Consider the following 25,139-nt stretch of genomic DNA (forward strand, 5'->3'; position numbering starts at 1 on the left):
AATCAAAGAGTATTTTTAGGGGCTTGATGAAGACCCTTTTTAAAGATGTGTAAATGCCCAATTCAAGTAGTAAATTATTGGCTTAATGAAGGTCATTTTACGGAAGATGTAAAGGCAGTCGTTAAAGGACTCAAGATTCGATTAGTTTCCTTCCTTGCGCAGATATCAATATTATGTGGTTTTAAAGACAATTGTAAAAACTGAGCTTATAACATATGCTCCATTGTAATATATAAATATTTTCTGTGTGTGCTAGGAAAACTGAATTTATTTATTTTATAATTTTAAATTTGCTGAAGCCATTTTCCAGAGATGGAAAGTACATATCTGTAAAAATATACAAACAAAAATATGCGGCGCTTTTTTCTTATTCTGATTTCGTTTTTGGGGTTTTTACCACTACCGCTGACTTTTGCTAGGGTGAAAGACCCAAAACTTTCAACCTCACATCCTTGTCTTATTTTTTGAAACGGGAGTTTTATAAGCAGCCAAATTATTATATATTTTTTTGGAACAATTCCCCCCACTTTTGTTGGCAGTTGTTTTTTCTTCACTTTTTACCCACCGGAAGCTATGGTGTAAACATTCTACACTTTATAACATGTCCCTGTAAATATGCACTGTATTTAATTATGACAATTTGCCTTCACTCCCCTTTGGAACACAAATAAAAATAAAAAACCCACCAATTGTAATGCTGCAAAAAAAAAACAATGTCCAACCCAACACCAAATCAATTCTTTTGTTTCTTTTTTTTTTTTTCTTTGCAAACATTGAAAATTTTTGCAGACAAATAAAAATTCTCTGTCAGAGATTGAAAAGCGCGAAAGGAGAGCTATGGAACGAAAACTTTCCGAATTGGAAGAAGAGCTCAAGGTAAATAGCTTTTGCAAGAGAGGGGGGAGGGAAATTTTACTCCCTCCTCCTTCCTTAATGTTAATTTGTTTTTTCTTTATTGTTTCACTTTGTCGTTGTTTTGTTTCTTTATTTTTATATTGTTTATATACCTTGTTGTGTCACCAACCAATGCCGCAATATTGTTGGTTTTTTTTTTATTTATTTTCTCTCACGTTTAACAATTTGAATTTGATACAAAAATTATCGTTTTTTTTTTCTTAACACTTTTTAACACTGCCAAATACTAGTCAATCGTTCTAAGAAAATACCCTCCTAAAAATAATGCTGCTGCTGCCAACGCCGCCTTTTTTGACCCGCCCTCTATTGTTTTGCCTTTTTGTGTTTACAATGAAAAATTAATTGATTTTTGATTTTATTATTTTTTTTTTTTGTATTCTACTTTGATGTGCAAAAGGTATGGCTTTTGCTTTGATTTTTATTTATTTTTTTGCGTTTTTTACCCAACTACAAATTTATATGTTTTAATGTTTCGCTGTGCCCTTCAAAATGATTTGTTTATACAAAATGAGAAAATGTGCTGATATCATTGTTCTCTACATAAAACAAAAAGAAAAAAACCAAACAATTTACTTTGATATACTATTTCTATTTACAAAATATATATACTCGTACTGAAGATTTTTTTCCCAAACTTGCAAATTTTTATGTGTTACACTAAAGTTTGTACTTTATGGACACCTTTTTGATCACGAACACTTCTGAAAATATTTAAAAAATAAATAAAATAATATTTCACTTTATGTGTGCATTTTTATGGAAGAAAATTAAATATATGTGTTGCTCTACAATTCGTACTTTTCCTCAAAAAAATTTTATTATAATTAAAATGTACAAAAATGTTATTAATTTTAGGGTTTTAATCTTCGCAGGCAAAATCTAATTTAAAATAATATGTTCTATAGTTTGGGACATCTGCAAGGGTCATCATAAAATCCAAGATAGCCCCACTGCATGACTTTGTGACAGTCATTTAAGAATGAGAGAGACAAAAAAAAAAAAAAAAACAACAAATAAAAAAGCAATAAGTTTCGGCCAGGCCGAAATTTAAATACGTGGAGGGTACGAACGAATTTGGAAATTTTCCAAAAAATTAAATCCTTTAAAAATTATGTTAAACTCTTAAAAATACCGAATATGGCCGTTATATTGGGATCTATACGAAGATATAGACCTGTATAGACCTCTTTTGTCATAAGACATTACAATATTCAAATAGGAAACTTGAAAAAAATTAAAAATTTACATTTTTTAAATTTTATTGAATGAAAGCAAAAAATCAAAATTTTAGAATTTTAGAATAAAAAAAATTAGAATAAGTTTAAATTTTTTCGAATTAGTCACCTTTGGCGCGAATTATGGCCTTCAAACGGCCAATGAAACCGTCACACGCTGCCCGAAGGTTGCTCTGCAGTATTTTGGGCCAGTTCTGGCGAAGCGCTTGCTTGAGGTGATCGACAACCTTGATTTTCAAAATACTCCAGGCACAATAGTCCAACGGATTGGTATGCGGAGATTTTGGCCATTGTGCGCTGGAAATGAAGCGAGGAAACTATTCTTGGGTGGCGCGTGCTGATTGCGATGGTGCTGAGTCCTGTTGGAATGTCCAGGGTCTGGGGCCAAACCTCCTTGACCTCTTTGGCAAGTAAACACGATCATTTTGTTTGTTTACAAACTGCTGGACAACGAATGTTTTCTCATTGGAGAAAACCAAATTCGGCAGTTCACCACTTTCGACCAAGCGAAGCAACTCCTTAGCTCTGTTGAGACTATTTTCTTTCTGTTGCGGTGTAAGTTCTTGCAGTTTTTGAAATTCCAATGGCTTTACCCCGAGCTCATTTTTCAATATTTGCCGAATGGAATATTGTGATATGTTCAGCTCACGAGCCATTTTTCGGCCACTGCGACGCAGGTTTCGATCAAGTCGCTTCTTTACTTTTCGAACAATTTCTGCTGATATTGCTGTTTTCTTTCCTCCACTTCCTTGACGTCGGGTTACACTAACAGGTAACGGGCGATGGTACGAAACACAACAAATTTATTCACATTTAAATGCTGGAGTGCTCTAACGATAGCCACTTGTGGTTTTCCAGCCAAATATAAAGAAATAACTCTGTCACGCTTGAATTCCATCAGAAATAATTTTTTTTCTGGAAAATTCTCACCAAAATGATTTCGTACGCTTGTAAACAATATAATGAACTGTCACTGGTATAACTTTAACAGCTGTCGGACGAGTGGCTTAGAAATTACATCAGTCTGAAGTTGGTTTCAGTTTTTTAATCTCACCTTGTATTGACGAAAATATTGAGTTTATTTTTATGATAGTAACGATTCTTCAACAATGTGTTTTATAATTTTGACCGTTTGTAAGGGAATATTCTGATTTCTACAGAATGATGTATACCCTTTGAGGCCATAGGCTGATGGTACAAAAAGTTATTTGGAATTTCGGTTGGATATATTCTTGTTTAAGCTACAAAATTGGTACAAAATTGGCTGATTTATCATTCCCTCGTTGTTTCAAATTTGATTAGAGCATTTTTTAATTGGAAACATTGGAGCATTCTATTATTGGAAATACATTGCTTGAATTTTATTGTGTTTTTTGATATAGTGTTCCATAGGCTCTCGAAACGAAATTATTCCATATTTACCGATCTTCTTATAAAAATCTCTTTTGCTTTTACTATTACATAGACTCTTAGCAAACCATAAAAAAGTACGAATTGTGAATGCTAAACTAGTACAGAAATATTAACTTTAACACCTTCTTATTATCACATATACATCACTACACTGTATTATCAGCCATAGATTATCATTTTATTTGACATTTTGAGTTGTGAATTTTTCGGTTATATGTCCATGTCTATGTATGTGTGTGTACGTCTCGTCATCTGTTACATGTCATCTCATTTGTCATTCATCATCTATCACTCCTCTCATCAACAACAACATCATCATTGTTTGTCGTCATCAGCTTCATCATATCATAACGAAACATACATCATCTAGACTGTCTTCTATAAACAAACAGACAAACAAACATTCCTCAAAACCACATCAAGATTTTTGTGTTACACCTTTGTATATAGTCTTTGGGAACAGGCAGCGCAACAATATGATCCCATCCATTTTATTAATAATATTACTATTTTGTTTTTGTCCATACATCTGTTGTTGTTCTTTTTTTATTTGTTTAACAATGAAAAGAAAAACATTAATTACATGTCTATCAAGTGATGATCTTATTTATTTTTTTGATTTATTTTAATTATCCACCAAGCACGTTTATAAAAATGTCATCTTCCTTCCCCACCACCCACACCACTACCATTAAATTGACATTTCGAATGTCTATTTGCGTGCTTTTTATTGTTTTTATGCGTGGAAACACCCATTCCATTATCTTTGTTTTTGGTTCATATGCAACACATAATTGTAGCATACTTTCAGGCTCTTATTTACAAAGATGACCATACATGAAATTCCCTTGTTTTTTGTTCGTTTTTTATTTTCATTGAGAAAATAATCATTTTTTAGTTATTATTTTTCTTTCAAATCATTTCATTTTATTTAGAAATAACACTATGCAACAGAAATTTTAACATTGGGTCAAAAATTACACTTCAAAAATAATTTTGATGATTTATTTTACAAATTCTTCCAAAAAAAAAAAAAAAAAAAACACTTTGGCATAGTGTTATCTCAAGAAATCCGAAACATTTTCTTCCTGCCCCCTCACACCCCCTTTTCCTTGCATTTTATTTTAATTCATTTTGAGTTTTAGTTTTCTTTTTTTGCATATCATTTGATTTCGAACGAATATCTTCATGATGTAACTCAAAATTCATGCATTTGTTTATCTTTCGTTTACACGAATTTGTTTTTCTTTCTATTTCTCTTTCTCTCTCCACATTTCTTTGATTTTATTTTCTAATTGTTGTAATTGTAGCTACTACAGAAGTTAAAGAATGAGAACGAACGTTTACGTGCTGAAAATCGTGCTCTCACACGTGTTGTCTCGAAGTTGACCTCATCGGCCCAGAGTCAACTATCGAAGGCCAATAATAAACAATAATAATAATAATTCAAATAAATATTCAAAAAAAAAAAAATAATATGGAATAGTTAAACAGCACAATATTTATTTATATAAGAAAACCAAACAACTCGAATATTTATACTTAATAATAGTTTTTCTATTTATTATGAAAACATGCCAAATTGAACTGCTCTAGAAAACCAAAAACAAAAAAAAAAAAAACAAAAAAAAAAAAAAAAAAACTATATATCAAAACGTATCAAAACAACAAATATTCAAATTTTCTTGCACCAAAACAAAAACCAAAATCAAATAAATAACCAAAAACTACAAGTAGTTAAACATAATATTTAGTGGAAATGTATTTATTAGTTTTTTTTCTTTTGTTGTTGATTTCTCATTTTCTCGCTCTCTCTTTCGAAAAAAAAACCAAAAATTATTTTTCCTAGTTTTTAAGTGATGTGAAGTATTTAAAAGCCAATATTTATATATTTACTAGATATTATATTCTTGGAAACAAAAAGTCTATATTTTCTTAGTCATAATTTGTTGTTGTCGATAATAAATATTGTATTTACTTATTTTTATAGGTGTATTGTTTTGTTGAATGATAACGAAGAAAAAATGAAAACATATCATTTTACCATTCAAAAGTATATTTTTTTCGATTTTTAAATGAAATATATTTGTTGGATAACGAAATCGAAAACAAATGGATTTTATACAAAGCACGGATCCCTAATTAGGCTCAAGTTTGATAATATGAGTAATGCCTACTTTTGCGGATTTTTTTACTATTCGAAGATTTTACGTTCTTATAAGAAAGAAATGTACAGATTATCTGTTAGAAGAATAATTCATCTTGACGTGACTTAACAATCGACAACTTTTACAGATCTCCAAAAAATCTACAGATTTTCCTCCATAGGTCTAGGTTCTCCAATAAAAAAGATTTTAAGATCTTCTATAATAGCAGCATCAGATCTTTTGTGAAGATCATTAGATTTTCTGTGAAATGATAAGATCTTCTGTGAGAATATCATCAGATCTTCTATATAACCTGGTGAGATCTTCACTTGAGAATATCATGAGATCTTCTATAAGAAGATCATCAGATCTTTTATAAGAAGATCATCAGATCTTCTATACGAAGATCATAAGATTTTCTATAAGAAGATCGTAAGATCTTCTCTTTTGGCGATCATCAGCTCGTAAGATCTTCACTTTTGGCGATCATCAGCTCTTCTATAGGAAGATCCCTCTTCCCTCTTGAGAAGATCATCAGATCTTCTCGGAAGAAGATCATAAACTCTTCTATAAGAAGATCGTGAGATCTTCTCTGAAGAATATAATCAGCTCTTCTATAAGAAGATTGTAAAATATTTTCTGGAGAAGATAATATTAAGAAAATCGTGATATATTATTTTGAGACGATCATTACCTCTTTAAAAGATCTATAGATCTTCTCTTAACTAACAGATCATCAGATCATCTCTTGAGAAGATCAGCAGACATTTTTGAGATCATCTCTTGAGAAGATCATCAGATCTTCTCTTGAGAGAATTATCAAATCATGAGAAGATCATATATAAGATCTTATATAAGAAGACCGTAGGATCTTCTCTTGAAAAGGTCTTTTAAAAGAAGATCGTAAGATCTTCTTCTTAGAAGATTATTAGATATTCTAGAATAAGAGATCTTTTCTTGAAAAGATCATCAGATTTTCTCTTGAGAAGATCATCAAATCATCTCATGAGAAGATCATCGGAACTTCTCTTGAGAAGATCTTCTGTTCTTCAATAAGAAGATCGAGAGATCTTCTCTTAAGAAGATCATCAGATCTTATATAAGAAGACCGTAGGACCTTCTCTTGAAAAAGTCTTATATAAGAAGATTATTAGATATTCTAGAATAAGCTCGTGAGATATTTTAGGTGAAAATCTTCTATTGAGAAGATCATCAGATCTTTTCTTGAGAAGATCATTAGCTCTTCTATAAGAAGATCATTAGCTCTTCTATAAGAAGATCATTAGCTCTTCTATAAGAATATCAAGATATCTTCTCTTGAGAAGATTATAAGATCTTCTATAAGAAGATTTTCTAGAAATGCTGGTAAGATCTTTTATGAAAAGATCTTCTATGAGAATATCGGAAGACCTTTAATGAGAAATCGTTAGATCTGCTATGGGAGGAACTATGAGGAGTTCGTTAGATCTTATATAAGAAGACCAAGGTTTTTAATGGGAAGATCGTAAGATATTCTATTGAAATATCGTAAGACCTGCTATAGGAGGATCTTGAGATCATAAGATCTTCTATATGAAGATCGAGCGGTCTTCTCTTGAGAAGATTATCAGATCTTCTATAAGATCGTGGGGTCATCTTTCCTTTGAGAAGGTCTTCTATAAGAAGATCGTGAAATCTTTTCTTAAGCAAAACTACTTTAAGAAGTTCGTGAGATCTGCTCTTGAGGAGATTATTGAATCTTCTAGAATAAGCTCGTGAGATCTTTTATTGAAGATCTTCTATGAGAATATCGTAAGACCTTTAATGGATAGATTTTCTATGAGAAGATGTATATATCTATGACGAAGTCTTTAGATCTTCTATGAGAAGATCGATAGATCTATCTTATATAAGAAGACCAAAGGTCTTAAATGAGAAGATCGTAAGATCTTTTGAAATATCGTAAGATGTTCTATAAGGTAATAGTTTGATGCTCCAGGATTAAATCGTTAAATTTTTTATGAGGAGATCTGTAAATCTTCCGGGAGATGCTTTGCGTGATGGTTGTTACATATTCTATAAGAGGTTCGTTAGATTCTACATTCTACATTCTACGAGAATATCGTTAGATCACCTTAGAGAAGAATCTTAGATTCTCTAAGATATCATTAAATCTTACACAAGATGATTATTGGATATTCTCCGGTAAAATCGTCACAACTTTTGAGAAAAGTTCGTTCTTAAAATAGTGGATCTTCTAGGATCGTTGGATTTTGTAAAAGAAGATCATTGAGGGAAAATGGATCTTCCAAAAAAAAAGAGCTCCACATTGTTTAACTAGTTTTCTATGGGAAATTCGTTCAATCTTTGGAAAAATGACTTGTTATTCTATGAAAGATCAGCTGATATTTTACGGAAAGATTAACTTATGTTCTCTGAGAATATTCACAGATATTCCACGGACTTTCAGATGTTATTTCTTTCAGAATATCATGATTTTTCTATGAGATCTTCTTCAGATGTTCTGTGAGGTCTGTTATCTTCAAGAAAATCTGTATGAAAGTTTGTTAAATCGTTTATGAGAAAATCTACAGAAAATCTCTACCCCTAAATTTTAAATTTATGTCTGTATAAATCCATTTGCATCCAAATCTGTTTACAAATTTTACCCCCACACATATTAACAACCAAATTCTAGTTAAAATATTTCAAATCAAAGGCAGTTGCCGTATTGCGCAAAATCATAGAAAAAATATCAAAATATACCAATCAAATGTTCATTACTTAGATCTACTCTACTACCAAAATACAATGAGATGGAATTTATAAAATGTAATACTCAAATCAATACCACCTACAATAAATACAAAGAAATATATAATAAATCGAAAAATATTTAAACAAATTCAAAAAATGAGGTAAATTACTGGAGGAATTTATTGTTTACATACAAACAGCAAGATAGCCATTCTTTGATACAACAAATATATAGGCAAAAATTTGCGGTACATTACCTAAACAACAAATGCTACACAGATACACACGAACGAAAAATTACTCTCCACAAAATTAGACCGAAAAGCTCTAGTGAGAGCGAAAATTCTTCCGATTTTTAATGGTAAAGAAAACAAACATAAATTTGAAATAATCTGATGGGACTTTTTTCTAAATTGTTCATATGAACTTATACCGTTCTACCAATGAGGGAGGTGAATTATATGGCCTTGGGTTTTTTGGAGACCGGAACAAATGGCTTTGGAATGGTGACCCCAAAAGAAATTGCATTAATGAACTGGTATAGCAATGATGATGTTGGCAACATAAGAGATCTGTAAAACTATTTGGAAGGAGATAATGATGTCGGGAATTGATAGAGGATTTGAGATGACCATGGATGGCTTGCAGACGACGACGTGGATGATGATGATGATGAGTATGAATCGTTTATCTTCTTCTACCTGTTGTATGTGTGTATGTTATTATGACGATATATTTTACCATTATGATAATAACCAACGTTTTGGAATGATCTTCTTGATGATGATGATGTGATGACTGCCTCCAAAATACTACTTTACTACTATTCCTCCTCTCTACTGATATATCCTGATTTATCTGTCTATTTATTTACCACCACCCCCATAAATTGTAATATGTCTATGTCCACTGTTATTTTGAGTTTTTGGTTTTTAGTAAAAATAACAACATTTTGATTGAGCCTTAGGCTAACCACAACATTATTTTTTTTTCTTTGTTAGTATTAGTATTGAATGGATAATATAAGGAAATTAAATTTCCAGTTTTTTCTTTGTTAATATAAATAATAATTATGTTTTCTTTTATTTTGAAATAAATGTATTGTCATTATGTTATTGTTTCTATGATTTGTTGTTTTCTATGCAGAGATTTCCTTTGGCCAATAATCAATCACAGAAAGTTCTATTAGAGAAAAAACAACGGAGATTTTGCTCTCCACTGTTACTCGTATTCTGATATTACTTTCATATCAGAGGTCGTGACACAGAATTTTGAAATATAAAATATATTTTCCTATTGTATGTATTTGTTCAATGAATAAATAAAAAGAAAATTATAATTCTTTTCAATTACTTTATAGTCGACTATGAAAAAAAAAAAACAATTTTAATTGACTTTATCAATAAAAATGTTTTCCTTGAAGGGTCTTCCGGGTACAGAATATTTACAGAAATTCTGTAGATCTTAAATGTACTTTTCTTTAGATTATCTTCACAGGGTGTCTCAAAAAACCCTTTTACAATTAGTAACCAGTAAAGAAAGTCTAAAAGTCGGGTGGGCCGCATTTATAACAAATAAACGTTTTTATGGGGAATTTGTGAGAATTAAATCATACCAACTATGATTATAGTTATAATTTCAAGTCCAAAGTAACTAATATATGAGAGAAATATCCTCCTCTGAATCGATGTCTACTAAATTTGCCGAGGCATATGGGCCTTTTCAATTTTGGCTTATAAATTAATATATTTGGTGCACAATTAACTTGAAATCGGAAAAAGATGTGTATCAAATCTGAACCGACCTCTATAAAATTTGTCGAATGTATTTCTGAGCTGTATTAGATATATTTTTCCCAAATATCGATGTTACGAAGTGCATATTACGACTGTGGAGGACAAAAATTACAAATCGGCTATATGGAAGCTCTATCTATATCTGAACCGATTACGATCAAATTTAGCATCCTTATTTTCAGGCTTGCATTGGTCGTATGTGCAAAATTCCATGCTATTTGGCCTGATATTACACGTTTGGTGCACAATAAGAGGCAAATCGGACGAAGATATATATGAGAGCTATATCTAAATTTTGACCGATTATCTCTGGACATGCATAAATCGACTCAGAATGTGATTCTACGATTCAGATTATCAAAATGTGTTTTCCTATGGTCTACCATTTAACTGTAACAGTTTTTCTATAGATGAAATTCTATACTTCTACAGACCTCTAAGTGTTCTTTTAATGGCAAAAGATTTTAAAAAGATATTCCATAGACATGGGATTTTTAAAATATTTTCTACAACCTGGACAGTTGATTCTTTAACTTTCAATGTTATTCTTTTATTCTATTATATATTAGTTATTCTACAAACGGAAGATCTCTGTAGACAGGAGACCTTAAACATTTCTTCTATTGATTAAAACATCTGAAAGATCTTCTATGGACAGTGGATTCTTAAAAACATTTACTGCAAACAGTGGAAACACAAAAGGTTTTCCATAGACGAAAGTTCGTCACTAGTTCATGTATTCCCAAGAATTGTATTCTTTAGTTAGCGGATGCTTTTCTGAAGATAGAATCACTTTTTAGAGTCTTCTATATTTTGGACTTCCACATTCTTACCCTTAAAGGGTATACTATGACATCACATATGATGCACTACTTCAAAACATATTCTATGGGCAAAAATCCTTTGAAATACAAAGCTCTTTTATATGCTAAAGACATCTACAAGGCGCATATACAAAACTAAGTGTAACCCTAAACGGGAGCTGTTTATAGAAGAGGAATTTCTATAATATCCAGAAGTCTGGCTTTACTTCTTCCAATCTAGGAAGGCATTACATTTTTAGATTAATCTTTTATGGTCTTCTTTCAGTAGGAGATTTTTATATATCTTATTGTTTGAAAGACATATTGACTTGTTCTTTGAAAGATTTTTTGAACGATATATAACTACAACGGAATTAAAATTAAATATTTTAAAATTAAAATATTTAAGATAAAATCTGATGCGGCATTTTTGTCCGATTTGAAATTGTGTAAAAAAAAATATGTTGAAACGTGTTTTTTTTATCAAATTTTTTTAAAATATTAAAATTTTAATATAGACATGGATATTAAGTGTGATCAGGTATTGTATTTCAACAGTCTTTTTAAAAAACACTACAAATTTCAATTTGTATTATTCGAAATTACAGCATACTTTTTGGGACAAAATTGTATTTTTTTATAAATATTTTGTTTTTCATGTTCATAACATTTTTTAACATTTGATTTCATTTTGTATAACTGTCTCAATTTCCTTAAAAAATCATATTTTTTCACAATAAGAATTTTTGCATATTTTCTTCAAAACATATGGCATTCATTGTTTATCATTGAATTACCATTGATCAAGGCATATCAAAAATGTATTTACTGTAGCGCAAAGTGTTTTGAATTTTCTTTTATTTGAAATTTTCTTAAAAAATTCGCATGGTTTGCTAAGTTTTTTTTTAAAATAATTGTTTTGCATGTATTTTTAGCTATTTAGATGATTACAACAATATAATTAAAATTAAGCATTTTTGCAATACAACTGATAATTTTTGAAAACAAAATTGAAGAATTTACAGTTGAAATTTAAATTGTGGAATAACCAAATGTTTATTTTAAAAAATATCTTTCATTGACGCTCGAGAATTTGATGGGCTATATTTTTATCTTATATCAGAAATAATAATTAATGAAAATTAATAATTAATAAAATTAATCTCATTCTTTTTCGCATATTTGTTTAGTAAATTTAAATATATAATAGTGGTATTCATTATAAGGGTAATGTAAAAAATATTCAATTTTTTATAGATTTGGAATATTTATACGTTTTTAACGATTTTTTTCCCTCATTTTCCAACCAATTTCTTGTAATTTGGTGTCCAGGAGTTCCGTTTCGGTGGATAGTCCTATGTTTCGATGTGGTCCCTAAACAAGTTCGCTTTGGCAGATACATGCAAAATAATGAGATATACCCCTTTTTCAGAAAAAAAAAGAACATACTCAGTTTGCTGTTATTCTAAAATAATTGACTTAGGAAATCTGTGGGTCTAATTATGGCATTTATTTTTTCAATTTGATTAAAAATTGTTCGGAAAAAAACCTAATAAATTATTTATATTGTAGATTCCAACAAACGAGAAATTGTCATCGGGGTTTCTTGACTCACAGATCGTTGCAGTAGCTTGAAATATTTTTAACACGTTTTTTAAACAACTTCGTCTTTTTTGATCCAAAAAATTTACCTTTTGGCATGAGAAGCTAAATTTGGAATATCGCTCCGACTATGGTTTAATGTCACTGTCAACTCGTTGTCCATTTTCTTTCAAACATTACTTCTTCAAGGGAAGTACTCAGGGAAGGGAAGTACCCTAAAGCCCTTCTCGAAATGGCTACTTTTTGCTACTTTTAAATATTTTTATATGGAAACGTTCATTATACCCTCAGCCATATGGTTAGAGAGGGAGAGAATATACCATTCTCATGTCTCATAGGAATAAAGGTTTTAGACCCTAGGTCTCTTTGGACCCATGTCAGGACCTTTGGAGTCGATCTAGCAATGTCCGTCCGTCCGTCTGACTGGTGCGCACGATAACTCTCGAAGGGAGTATTTGATTTGGTCCAAACTTGGTAGATCGTAATATTATTATCCAACTTAGATCGAGTTCGGAGATAGGTAATATCGGTCCACTCCTTCAGGTACGTCCCCCACAAAAGTCGAAATTTTCAATAAAAAAAAAAAAGTGTTTTACTGCACAGAAAGAGAAGATAATCCAATTTTGCTCCAACTTTGCAAATCCTAATATTTGCATCAGTACTAGGCCAGGTGCGAAAATGGACAATATCGGTCCACTTCATCAACTACCTCCTCCACCAAGCGAAAAATTTTGAATAATTATAACTCTTATAAAATGTAATGTAAGAGTCCGATTGCCTTTAAATAACACACATCACAATATTTTTATTAACACATTTTTTGGCGTGAAAATGTAATATATCAGTCCACTCCTTCTGGTACCTCCTCCACAAAGGGTCAAAATTATGAACATCCATGAAGCTCATAAAACAGGAAATGAATGTCCGACTTCATTCAGACTTGGCACAAATCAATATTTCCATAAACACAAGATCTGTTATAAAGATGGTACAGATCGACCATTCCTTTTGGTACCTCCCCCACAAAGTCCATTCAGACTTGGTTCATCTCAATATTTCCATCAACACAAGATCTGTTATAAGGATGCTGGAGATCGGAAAAATTGTTCTGGTACCATAAGGTTCTTAACAAGAAATCTGATTAATCGAAATTTATGATTTCGCATAAAATTGGATATAACTGTTCGATTTCCTTCACATTTTACACATACCAATGTTTTTATCTGTATTAGATGAAGTATGAAAATGGAATACTTCGGTCCGGAATAGAATACTGTTACCTCACGTATATTTCCACATTTTCCCAAAATTTGCACATATCCAATATAAAGTATAAGAAGTAGTCGATATAGTCCAAATCTGGAACGTCGTACTATTTATATCAGTCTTAAGTCAGATATCTGAAATAAATAGTACAACGTTCCAGATTTGGACCATATCGACTACTTCTTATACTTTATGAGATATGTGCAAATTTTAGGAAAATGTGGAAATTTACGTGAGGTAACAGTATACCATTCCGGACCGAAGTTTTCCATTTTTATACTTCATCTAATACAGATAAAAACATTGGTATGTGTAAAATGTGAAGGAAATAAAACATTGGTCAATATTGACTTCGGAACCTACTCCATAAAGGGTCAACAGTTTTAATAATCATAACTGAAGGATAGGGGTATACATCTTCTTGCAAAACCGACTGATACTACTTTATTTGTTTTTTTTTAATGTTCGATCTTTTGCGAGGGAGGTACCAGAAGGAGTGGACCGATATTGCCCATCTCCGTATTATCGATAATAATATCACGATGTACCAAGTTTGGGCTAAATCGGATACTCCATTCGAGAGTTATCGTGCGCACCAGCTAGCAAACAAACAGACAGACGAACGGACGGACATCGCTTGATCTACTCCAAATGTCCTGAAGCGGATTAAGTCCAGAGATCTAGGGTCTAAAACCGTTATTTCGATGGCCCTATAAAATGATATATAGCCTCTCTACTCATATGGCTGAGGGCAAAAAAATCAATAGAAGCAAGGGACAAGCAATGTGCCCGACAGGAGTAGAATTTGTTCGATTTTTGCTCTCACGCTACAACGAGCAAAGCATGCTCGCACCTATTTTAGCGAAACCGAAAACTTGAGTTTGTTCGTTTTGTTTTTTTGTACTCCCAGGAGTTCTATAAATCGGGTCTGGACACTTATGCGATAAATATGATATTTGTGTTCATTATTTGGAAAAGTTCTTGTATATCGGTAATGACAACCTTTTTGCGTATGAGTAAAAATTTGAGACTGCTACTCATAGTATTTTCTTCTATCCAGGTCCAGGTAAATTTTTGTTATTTCAAACATTCGAATTTTACAAATGTTTTAGTCTCTCTGTACCACCGTTATTCATTTAACTTATTGGTAATGCTGAAGGTATGTCGTTGTCATTACTAGTAATGCTGAAAGTGGCACAAAAGACCACCATTTTTTTTTTGCAGGGACAATGTAAGAAGCTGTGGCATTAATTGTTTTTTTTTTCTGTTATGAGAAAAAATAACTTCTGTCTGTCGAATTTAAGGGGAATGACGTTGGATATCAGATTTGAATCTGCCCAAACAGCTACTGTATTTCATAATTGATTACCGGTCGTAAAGTACCGGCAAGACAATATTTTTTAAAGATTGATGCTGTTGTTGCTTAAAATATTAAACTCACCGCCTTCAGAATTGTTTTTTTATTTTTGTTTTTTAATGTTTATGGCCACCGCAAACTTCGATTCACAACTCGAAGAAAATGCTTAAATTCTTGTTCTGGAATGTAAATGTGTTTTGAAATGATTTCTTTTAATTTTTTGTTAACTAGTTTGTAAAATGTCTGTACATATGTATCATTTAATTAATGTAAATATGTTTTGTTTTCTCTTTTCCGTCTCTTTCACAGCAATTGGATGCATATAAAACTGAAAACTTACGCCTTAAAGAGGAGAATGGAGCGCTTATTAGAGTAATTAGTAAATTAAGTAAATGAAATTCACTCAAACAAACTTAAAATACAAACAAACACCTACACACACACACAAAACATTAGATAACATAAACACACACACACATAAACTAATATTTAATAATAATAATGATCATATACATATATAAAAATTTTAAAAAACACCACGAATCAAGCCCACAAAACAAAAACTAAATTCATTCATTAAAAATTATTTTGTTTTATAAAAAAAATGTTAATTGTGAAAACAAACAAAACAACAATACATATTTTTTATCATACAATGAATAAAAAATAAAATGTTTTTGAACAAAATTACCAACAACACCAGAAACAAAACAAAAAAAAAACAATATTCTATTTAATAAATTTATTATTATTATTATTCTAAATAAAGAAAACTAAATAAACAAAACCATATAAAAAACTATTATTTTTTATATATATAGAAAACAAAAAACAATAACTAAGTTGGTGTTGAATATATTTTTTTTTTTTTAAATATAAAAATTTTAAAATAAATGGAAAACAAACGGAAAAAAATAAAAACTACAAGTATAACTTACAATTATTACCTTGGAATAATTTCCTTTTCTAGATTTTTATTTTTTTAGATATAAAATACTATTATTATTATTATTATTGTTTATTTTATTTTTGATAATCGCTAAGAAAACGAAATCAGAACTTTAAGTCCATAACAAAATGAAATTATTAATTATTATTATAATCATTATTACTATTATTATTATAATTATTATTCATATATAATATATATTTTTATAGAGTATTTTTTGTGTTTTTAGACGACGACATTGACGACCCAATAATCATGATAATGATTTGCTCATAAATTATTATAAAAAAAAATTAAACGAAAAAAATAATAATTATTACTATAATAAATCGAAGTTTTAAGTTTTTTTTTTTCAATTTCATAACATAAATGGAGAATTCTGAGTTAAGGTAAGATAAATATCAATAAATATTTCTAAAATAAATTAGAAGCCTACTTTGGAATCATTTTTTAAATGCTTATCTTTTAAAATTTTAAGACTAGTTATCGATATATGCTTTGGAATTAGGCTGGTTCGTTTAAGGCCAGACGGGTCGGAATCCTCGGGTAAGTAATGCGAACTTAGACAGTGTAGTACCTACGGCAAAATTATATGAGGTAATCTCATGCTAACATATGATATACAAGTTTTATACTCTCAGTTATATGGCTACAGGGGGTATATATCATTTGATACGACCAAAACGTGCCTCATCGAATTAACGGTTTTAGACACTAAGCCTCTTTGGGCCAAATCCGTTTCAGGTCATTTGGAGTCGATCTAGCGATGTCCCTTCGTCTGTCTTCCTGTCTATCTGTCTGCTGTCTGGTGCGCACGATAACTCTCGAAGGGAGTATCCCATTTGGTGCAAACATGATAAATCATAATATTATTATCAAACTTAGATCGAGTTCGGAGATGGGCAATATCGGTTCACTCCTTCTGGTACCTCACCCACAGAAGGTCGAACTTTTCATATAAAAAATTTTACTGCACAGGAAGAGAAAGAACGATCGGATTTTGCTCTATCTTCGTAAATATTAATATTTGCGTTAGTGCGAGGTCAGGTGAGAAAATTGATAATATCGGTCCACTCCATCAAATACCTCCCCCACAAAGGGTCAAAATTATAACTCATATAAAAAGTGTTGTAAAGTCCAATTGTCTTCAAATTACACACATCACAATACTTTTATTAACCCAAGGTCTGGTGGAATGTATCGGTCTACTGTTTCTATTACCTGCCCCACAAAGGGTCAAAATTTTGAATATCAATGAAGCTCCTAAAACGCAAAATTAAAATCCAATTCCATTCAGACTAGGCAAATCTCAATATTTTTATTAACACAAGATCTGCTATGAAGATGGTAGAGATCGGATTATTCCTTCTGGTACCTCCCCCACAAAGGGCCAAAGTTTCGAATAACAAAAATGATTATTAAATCAGAAATAAACATCTGGTTCTCTTCTTATTTCACACATCCCCATTATTTCTACTAACACAAGATCTGCTGTGAAGATGAGATATATCGGCGCTCTGCTACATCCCACACAAAGGGTCAAAATGTTGAATATCCATGAAGCTTCTACAACGCGAAATTAACATCCGATTCCATTCCAACTTGGCAAATAAATCATTATTTTTATTAATACATGATCTGCTATGAAGATGGTAGATATCGGACCATTTCTTCTGGGACCTCCTCCACAAAGGGTAGAAATTTTGAATAACCAAAATGACCATAAATTCCGAAATAAGCAACGGGTTTGCTTCAAATTTCACACACGCCATGATTTTTACTAACACATGATCTGCTGTGAAGATGGGATATACCGTACCACCCCCACAAAGGGTCTAAATTTTGAATATCCACGAAGCTCATTAAACGCGAAATTAACATCCGATTCCATTCAGACTTGGTACATTTCAATATTTCCATCACCATAAGATACGTTATAAAGATGGTAGAGATCAGACGATTTCTTCTGGTACCTGCCCCACAGGGTTCAAGATTTGAAAAACAAATTGCTCAACGAAAGCGAAGTAAGCACCCAATTCGCTTCAAATTTCACACATCCAAACATTTTGTTAACACAAGATTTGTTGTGAAGATGATATGTATCTGCGAACCTATTATGGCAACTCACCCACAAAGGGTCATAATTTTCAAAACTTTTATTTGTCACAACTTGCGAAACATGTCGGCGATTCTTTACAATTTGCTATATCTAAATATTTCCCTTAGCCAGAAATCTGATATGAATATGTAATTAATCGGAATTTATGATTTCGTATAAAATTGGATTTTTATACCCTACAACACTTTGTGTTGGGGGTATTATCAGTTTGATTGAGCCAAAAATTATGTAACACCTCGAAATATTGGTTTCCCATATAGGAAAGTGTATATGGATCCACCTCTACCTCGCCGAGCTGAGTCGATCTAGCTATGTATGTCCGTCCGTCTGTCCATGTTAATGTGTAATCATGCTACAGGTCGCAATTAAGGTCCGATCATCACGAAATTGAAAATGGAGGTGGGGGTAGGGTCAGAATAGAATCCTATTGCTTTTGGAGATGATCGCATAATATTTAGGGGTTCAAATGAACCAAGAAGAGAAAAAACTTCCTAGTCACACAATTGAAACCAATCGACACGGAATTTTGCATGAGAAGAGAGTTTGGATGGCATTTTGGATGACCATTGGATTATAGCTGTAAAATGGACCACAACAATTAAGAACACGGCGGAGTGCGTAAATATTGGGCAAATGTCCCGGCCAAAAAGCTAAGGGTAATATTGTGCTCTATGACATTATTTCAAAAGCGAAATCTTCCAAAATGGATTTGGACATGTGTGGCTTCTAACATATTGTAGTGTTTTAGGGTATCACATGGTCGGCCCCGCACGACTGTAGCCTTTGCTTACTTGTTGGATATATGCTTCAAATTTTGTATGTACCAATATTTTTATCTGTGTTAGATGAAGTATGAAAATGGAATACTTCGATCGACTATTTGGGGTTCCTCATGCACATTTTACCATTTTCTAAAATTTATCATGTATCTCATATAGAGTGAAGGAATATAGTCCAAACCTGGCACGTCAAAATTATTATATCTTATTTATTTAGGTCCGATACGAAATGGCCAATATTGGCTCATTCCTTTTTAACCTATTCCAAAAAGGATCAAAAATTTGAATAATTAGAACACAAGTCAAAATATATTTAAATGATCGAACATTGGCTGAAGGTTCACATTTGTCGGGCAAAATCGACTGCTAATTTTTAACTTGTTTATTTCTTTTTAAATATATACAAAATATAATAAATGCAAATAAAAAAACATTTTAGAATTATTTTTTAAACATTTGAAACTTAGTGACTAACTTCCATGGCCTGCCGCATTATACGAGTTCTGATTCAACTCTTGCCTCGCACGACAACTCTCTCCATGTAAATACTCCCGGTTCTCGGCAATTATTTCTTGCTGCTGATTCTTCAGACGCAACATATGCAAATAATGGCGATGTCTCTGTCGGGCTATTTCGCGATGTAAATTCTTTTTGAAAATCGTCTCACGGCTGAGAATTTGTAAATCATCGGCTGAACATTTGTTGATATTTTTAATAGTTTTCGAGATGAGTTCTTGTGTGAGCAGCAACTTGGTGCGTTTGACACCGACTGAAGAACGGCTTCTCCTTAACTCTTCGCGATGTAGATACAGGGCATATGTGAAGGCTTCTCCTTGTTGGGTGGGTAAGGTGCAATATCGTGGTTGTGGTGGTGATGTTGTGGTTGTTTTTGTTGATTTGGAAAATGTTGACATTGTCAAGATGTCCTCAGATGTGTTCACTCAGCAATGTTTACACTGTGATTGTCAATGTTCCTCAGCTGTTGCATTTTTTTATATGTATTAAACAGGTAGATAAGTGAGATAACCTAATTTTCTCCATCATCATTGAACAGGTATATTTGAATGAATTGTGCTAGTTAAGGTCTTAATCCTTCATAGTTAATCCGTTGACCTATTTGTGCCCGTTCGTTTTTTTAATCCACCAAACAACACGTGTTAAAAAAATCCATTCAGTTTTTTCCACAACTTAATCCCAATATTGCATCAATGGGATTAGAGTTTCGCAGAATATTAATTTTCAAAATATATTTTTTATTGATGTCAACTGGCTTGGAAGGTCAATACCTGGTGGTAGTTGTAGAGAATTGCACCGACACACAGGGACTTTTTAGAGGCTGAAATTTAGATATATTATTTTTTGAAATGTTGAGAGTACTAAGAGTTTTTAATTTGGTCTTAAAGATGTCAAATTGAAACACAAAACTTTACATGAACTGGACAGTTGTAATGTAACATTATAGGACTTTATAATGTCATAGAAAATTCATGTATATATCATTGTTCGTAGACTCCATTGCGCACGTTAGTTGGACATCTTTTTGCAAGCAAGTGAGATTCTTCAATATTTTAACGCATATATAAATATATACAAGGTGAGATGCAAGTAAAAAAGCAGTTAAATTCGGCCGGACGAACTTTTGGTACCCTCCACCATTTGGAAGGAACTTGAAATTTTTCAAAAAACTTCCGGAAAGACGTGGATCTGCCTACGAAATTTTTTGTCATAGGCTTTAGTACCCATTACGAACTTCAAATACCAAATTTGAAACAATTTCGGTGAATAATGTCGCTAAAATTATCAACATATCGAATATCGGGATCTTCCGTTATATAGGGAATATACGAAAACATCAACCTACATACGATTTTTTATACCCTACAACACTTTGTGTTGGGGGTATTATAAGTTTGATTAGGCCAAAAATTACCTCGAAATATTGATTTCCCACATAGGAAAGGATATATGGATCTTCCTATCTCGTCGATCTAGCTATGTATGTCCGTCCGTCCGCCTGTCCATGTTAATTTGTATTCACTCTACAGGTCGCAATTATGGCCCGATCTTCACGAAATTTAGAATGGAGGTGGGGATAAGGTCAGAATAGAACCCTATTTCTTTTGGAGATGATCGAAATGGACCAAAAACTGAAAAAAATCCTGATTTTGCAGTTGCTCTACAGGTCGCAATTATGGACCAATCGACGCGGAAATAAGCATGGGGCTAAAACTTCGGGCTGGGCAGAAACCTTCCGATTTTGATGGTCATCAGGTAATATTTAGTGGGTGAAAAAGACTATAACATTTGTGTTAAATAAATGTCAAATTTCTATTATACCGCGAATATTTTTAGTCCCGGCGAAATCAAAAATAGACGAACAGGTCAATTCTGACCGTTACGTAGATGCCTCCGGTCGGATATATATAGCGAAATATATACAATGTGTATATACAATGGAAAGGAATGTTAGATGGAATGCTTATATCTCAAGAATGGCTGGACCGATTTTGACAAATGTTGTCAATTCAGAATGCCCTCTTGACATAAAAGTATAAAATCTAAAAAATCGCATAAAAATAAGTCAAAAATGATCTCAATATAGATTTTTTAGTATTTTGTGACATTTTTTATTTTTTCATATTTTTTATCGCATGCGATTTTTTCAATTTGACTTATAATATTAAGGTGTACATTTTGTAATATTTTTCCACCTTACAACACAGGTTTTGGATATTATATACAGATTGCAATTATCATCCGATAGAAGGGCTAAACCTATTGTTTTCAAAGATGTCCGCAATATATTTAGGGGTTGAAATGGACCAACAACCAAAAATGTTCCTGATTTTGCAACCGTTATAAAGGCCATAAATAGAAACCAAAGGACACGAAATCTCGCATGAAGTTAGAGTTTAGGACAGCGGGTAGAATGGACCACTACTTTTGTCTGAAAAATACCAACATTACTTACAGATGATAGCCGAAATACACAAAATGCGAACTTCTGCCTTTTTTGCTGATTTCGTTGACGAATATAGCCAAATATCGTAGACAAGAAGATCGTATAGAAGAGTCTAAATTTGAAGATACAGAGGGGCCTCTTGCTTTTGGAGATGATCGCAAAATACGACGGAGTGCGTAAATATTGGACAAATGTCCCTGGTCAAAATGCTAAGGGTAATATCTGGGCAGTGCTCCGTCACATAATTTCAAAAGCGAAATCTTCCAAATGGATTTGGACATAAGGGGGCTTCTAACATATTGCAGTGTTGGAGGGTATCACACAAAGTACCAAATTGTACTAAAATTTGTTATTGGGTAAAGGGATGGAGCTTAAATCTTTTGATTCGGTATAGATACCACTTTATGGTGTCTGTGGCTAAGATATGGATGTAGTTAGGAAATGCTTGCTATGTTGTCTGAAAAGTACCAAAATAGTAGTAAATTTGGTGTTGAGTGAACGAATAGAGCTGAAATCCTATTGAGGCCTCCATTGGAATCTGGCATTGAGATATGGAGGTGGTTTAGGAAATGCGTCCTATGTTTGTACGAAAAGTACCAAATGGTTCTAAATTTGGTATTGGACGATGGCATACGCCTGAAATTGGAGTTGTTGGTATCTGTAGTTGTGATATGGGGATGGTTTTTGAAATATGTACCATAACTGTTCGAAAAGTACTAATTGGTACTCAATTGAGTAATGGATAAAGGGATAGTGCTGAAATTCAGGAATTTTATATTGAAGTCTCTATTGGTATTTGGAAATTAGATATGGAGGTGGGCTTGAAAGTGCGTTTTATTTTTGTACGAGAAGTGCTAAATTGAACTAAATTTGGTTTTGAACAAAAGGGTTAGAGCTGAAATCCTGAAATTTTATATGAATGTTACTTTTGGTATCTGGGAATGAGATATGGAGGTGATGTTGGAAATGTGCACTATAATTGTTCGATTAGTACTTAGTGGTACTAAATTGGGCATTGGGTGATGGGATAGAACTGAGATAGTGAAATTTGATATTGAGGTGACGTTGACATAGTTTTGGATGGAAAAACTGGATATGGGTCTAAAATGCAAAATGAAAAATTATGAAGACTTTTTGGAGCAAAAGGTAAACATTTTCCTCTTTTTCTTTCCGAAAATGAAAAGCCTTTAAAAACCCTTGATAATATGTAAAACCTTGAATGTTTTGTTAAAATGTGTCGAACTGAACAAATTGTGCATTTTGAGTACTAACAACTGTTAGAACGAATCTAAAATTTTAACGTGGACTTTTCGTTGACGAATTAGGGTTCACTTGATAGTCAGGCATATTGCGGAAGACATTATATTGCCGAAATTCTCAGAATCCTAATACGAAAATTTTAAAAAAATATGGTGCTCCCCTTTTTTTGTGCTACTTTATGATGTAAATCTTTAAAACACCGATTCCAGGTCTTCTACTTTAAGGCCTACTTTCATAATCAACTGGACTTTTCGGCTTAAAACTCTTCACTTTTTTTTAATTTTTTTCAGTGGTAGGAATTTTTACCTGATTCTTTTTACCCAGATTGTTGATCCACTGTAGACAATATATGTATCATTGGAAAGCTTATGAAAAAACCTATCGAAGTTGTAAAGTGGTGATTTATAAGCGGTTCGGAAGTTATAGTCAAATTATCGATTTTTCGGACCCTGATTTTTTATAAAACCCCTAAAAAAATCGAAAAAGGGCCTATTATGGGGTCAACAAAATTAATGCCAAATTATTGTTGTTTTTATTAAAATTTCGAAAAAAATCTAAGTGTTTTTGTTAAACTAGAGTTTTTCCGACTTTTCTGCAATTATCTCAAAAAAAAAGCAAGTTGTATTGTCGTTTCTTAGCAGAATTTTGTCTACAGGTTGAGATGAAAAAACTGCAACCAACTTCAGATTGTTGATTGTCATTTCTAAGCTACTTGTCCGAAAGCAGCACCATCAGCAGAAATGGTTCGAAAAATAAAGAAGCGACTTGATCGAAACCCGCGCGGCAGTGGCCGAAAAATTGCTCGTGAGCTGAAGATATCGCAATATTCCATTTGGAATATATTGAAAAATGAGCTCGGTGTAAAGCCATTGAAATTCCAAAAAGTGCAAGAACTTACACCGCAACAGAAAGAAAATTGACTCAAAAGAGCTAAAGAGTTGCTGCGCTTGTCCGAAAGTGGTAAACTGCCGAGTTTTGTTTTCTCCGATGAAAAAACATTCGTACTCCAGCAGTTTGTAAACAAACAAAATGATCGTGTTTACTTGCCAAAGAGGTCAGCTGAAAATGTCCACCTTTGGTTGGCCACCAGGACTCAAGCGCCGGCCATGGTGATGGTTTGGGCTGCCATAACAGCCGATGGCCGCTCTCCGCTCGCATTAATCGACCGTGGCAACAGAATAAATGCCGAAAATTATTGCGAAAATATTCTGGAGAGTGTTTTAAAGCCTTGGACACGCAAATATTTTGGCCGCAGACCTTGGATATTTCAACAGGACTCAGCACCATCGCACTCAACACGCGACACCCAAGAATGATTACAAAATGAGGTTACTCGATTCATTTCCAGCGCACAATGGCCACCAAAATCTCCGGATACCAATCCATTGGACTATTGTGTCTGGAGTATTTTGGAAAGCAAGGTCGGCACTAAAAAATACCAAAGTAACGATTACCTTAAGCAAGCGCTTCGCTGAGAATGGGGCAAAATACCGCAGAGCAACATTCTGGCCGTGTGACACTTTTCATTGGGCGTTTGCAGGCCATAATTCGTACCAAAGGTGACCAATTCGAACAAATCTAAATTTATTCTCAAATTTGATGCAATTTCCGAAATTTTTTGCTTTTATTCAATAAAATTTAAAAATTATGGCTTTTGACTTTGTTGCTGTTTTTTTATCTTACAGGGCGAGATAAAAAAAAACTGCAAAAAAGTCAGACGTCCTAGTTCTTGATAATTTGCTCAATTTATTAAATTAAAAATACTGAATAATAGAATTAAAAATTTTAACTTTTAAATAA

At 32.4% G+C, this 25,139-nt stretch overlaps 2 protein-coding genes across 5 annotated transcripts in view; one reads left to right on the forward strand and one right to left on the reverse strand.

Annotated features, from left to right (window-relative positions):
* Window positions 1–15,831, forward strand: part of LOC131804489 (protein phosphatase 1 regulatory subunit 12A) — a 30,630-nt gene extending 14,799 nt beyond the window's left edge. The window contains exons 6-7 of one of the 4 annotated variants that reach the window (XM_059127433.1): window positions 790–876; window positions 4,874–8,594. In XM_059127433.1, the coding sequence (XP_058983416.1) occupies window positions 790–876; window positions 4,874–4,999 (213 nt within the window). In that variant the 3' untranslated portion in view covers window positions 5,000–8,594. Of the gene's footprint in view, window positions 1–789; window positions 877–4,873; window positions 8,595–15,579 lie in introns of those variants that run through there. The other 3 variants (XM_059127434.1, XM_059127435.1, XM_059127436.1) reach the window with 3 other exon arrangements.
* Window positions 15,832–19,587: 3,756 nt separating this feature from the next.
* LOC131804480 (uncharacterized) lies at window positions 19,588–20,091 on the reverse strand. Its single transcript, XM_059127421.1, has one exon. It carries the CDS (start codon window positions 20,029–20,031, stop codon window positions 19,588–19,590), a length of 444 nt encoding a protein of 147 aa, XP_058983404.1. The 5' UTR covers window positions 20,032–20,091.
* Window positions 20,092–25,139: the final 5,048 nt, after the last annotated feature.

The sequence above is a fragment of the Musca domestica genome, unplaced genomic scaffold, assembly GCF_030504385.1.
Source record: "Musca domestica strain aabys unplaced genomic scaffold, Musca_domestica.polishedcontigs.V.1.1 45, whole genome shotgun sequence".
NCBI classification, from domain to species: Eukaryota; Metazoa; Arthropoda; class Insecta; order Diptera; family Muscidae; genus Musca; species Musca domestica.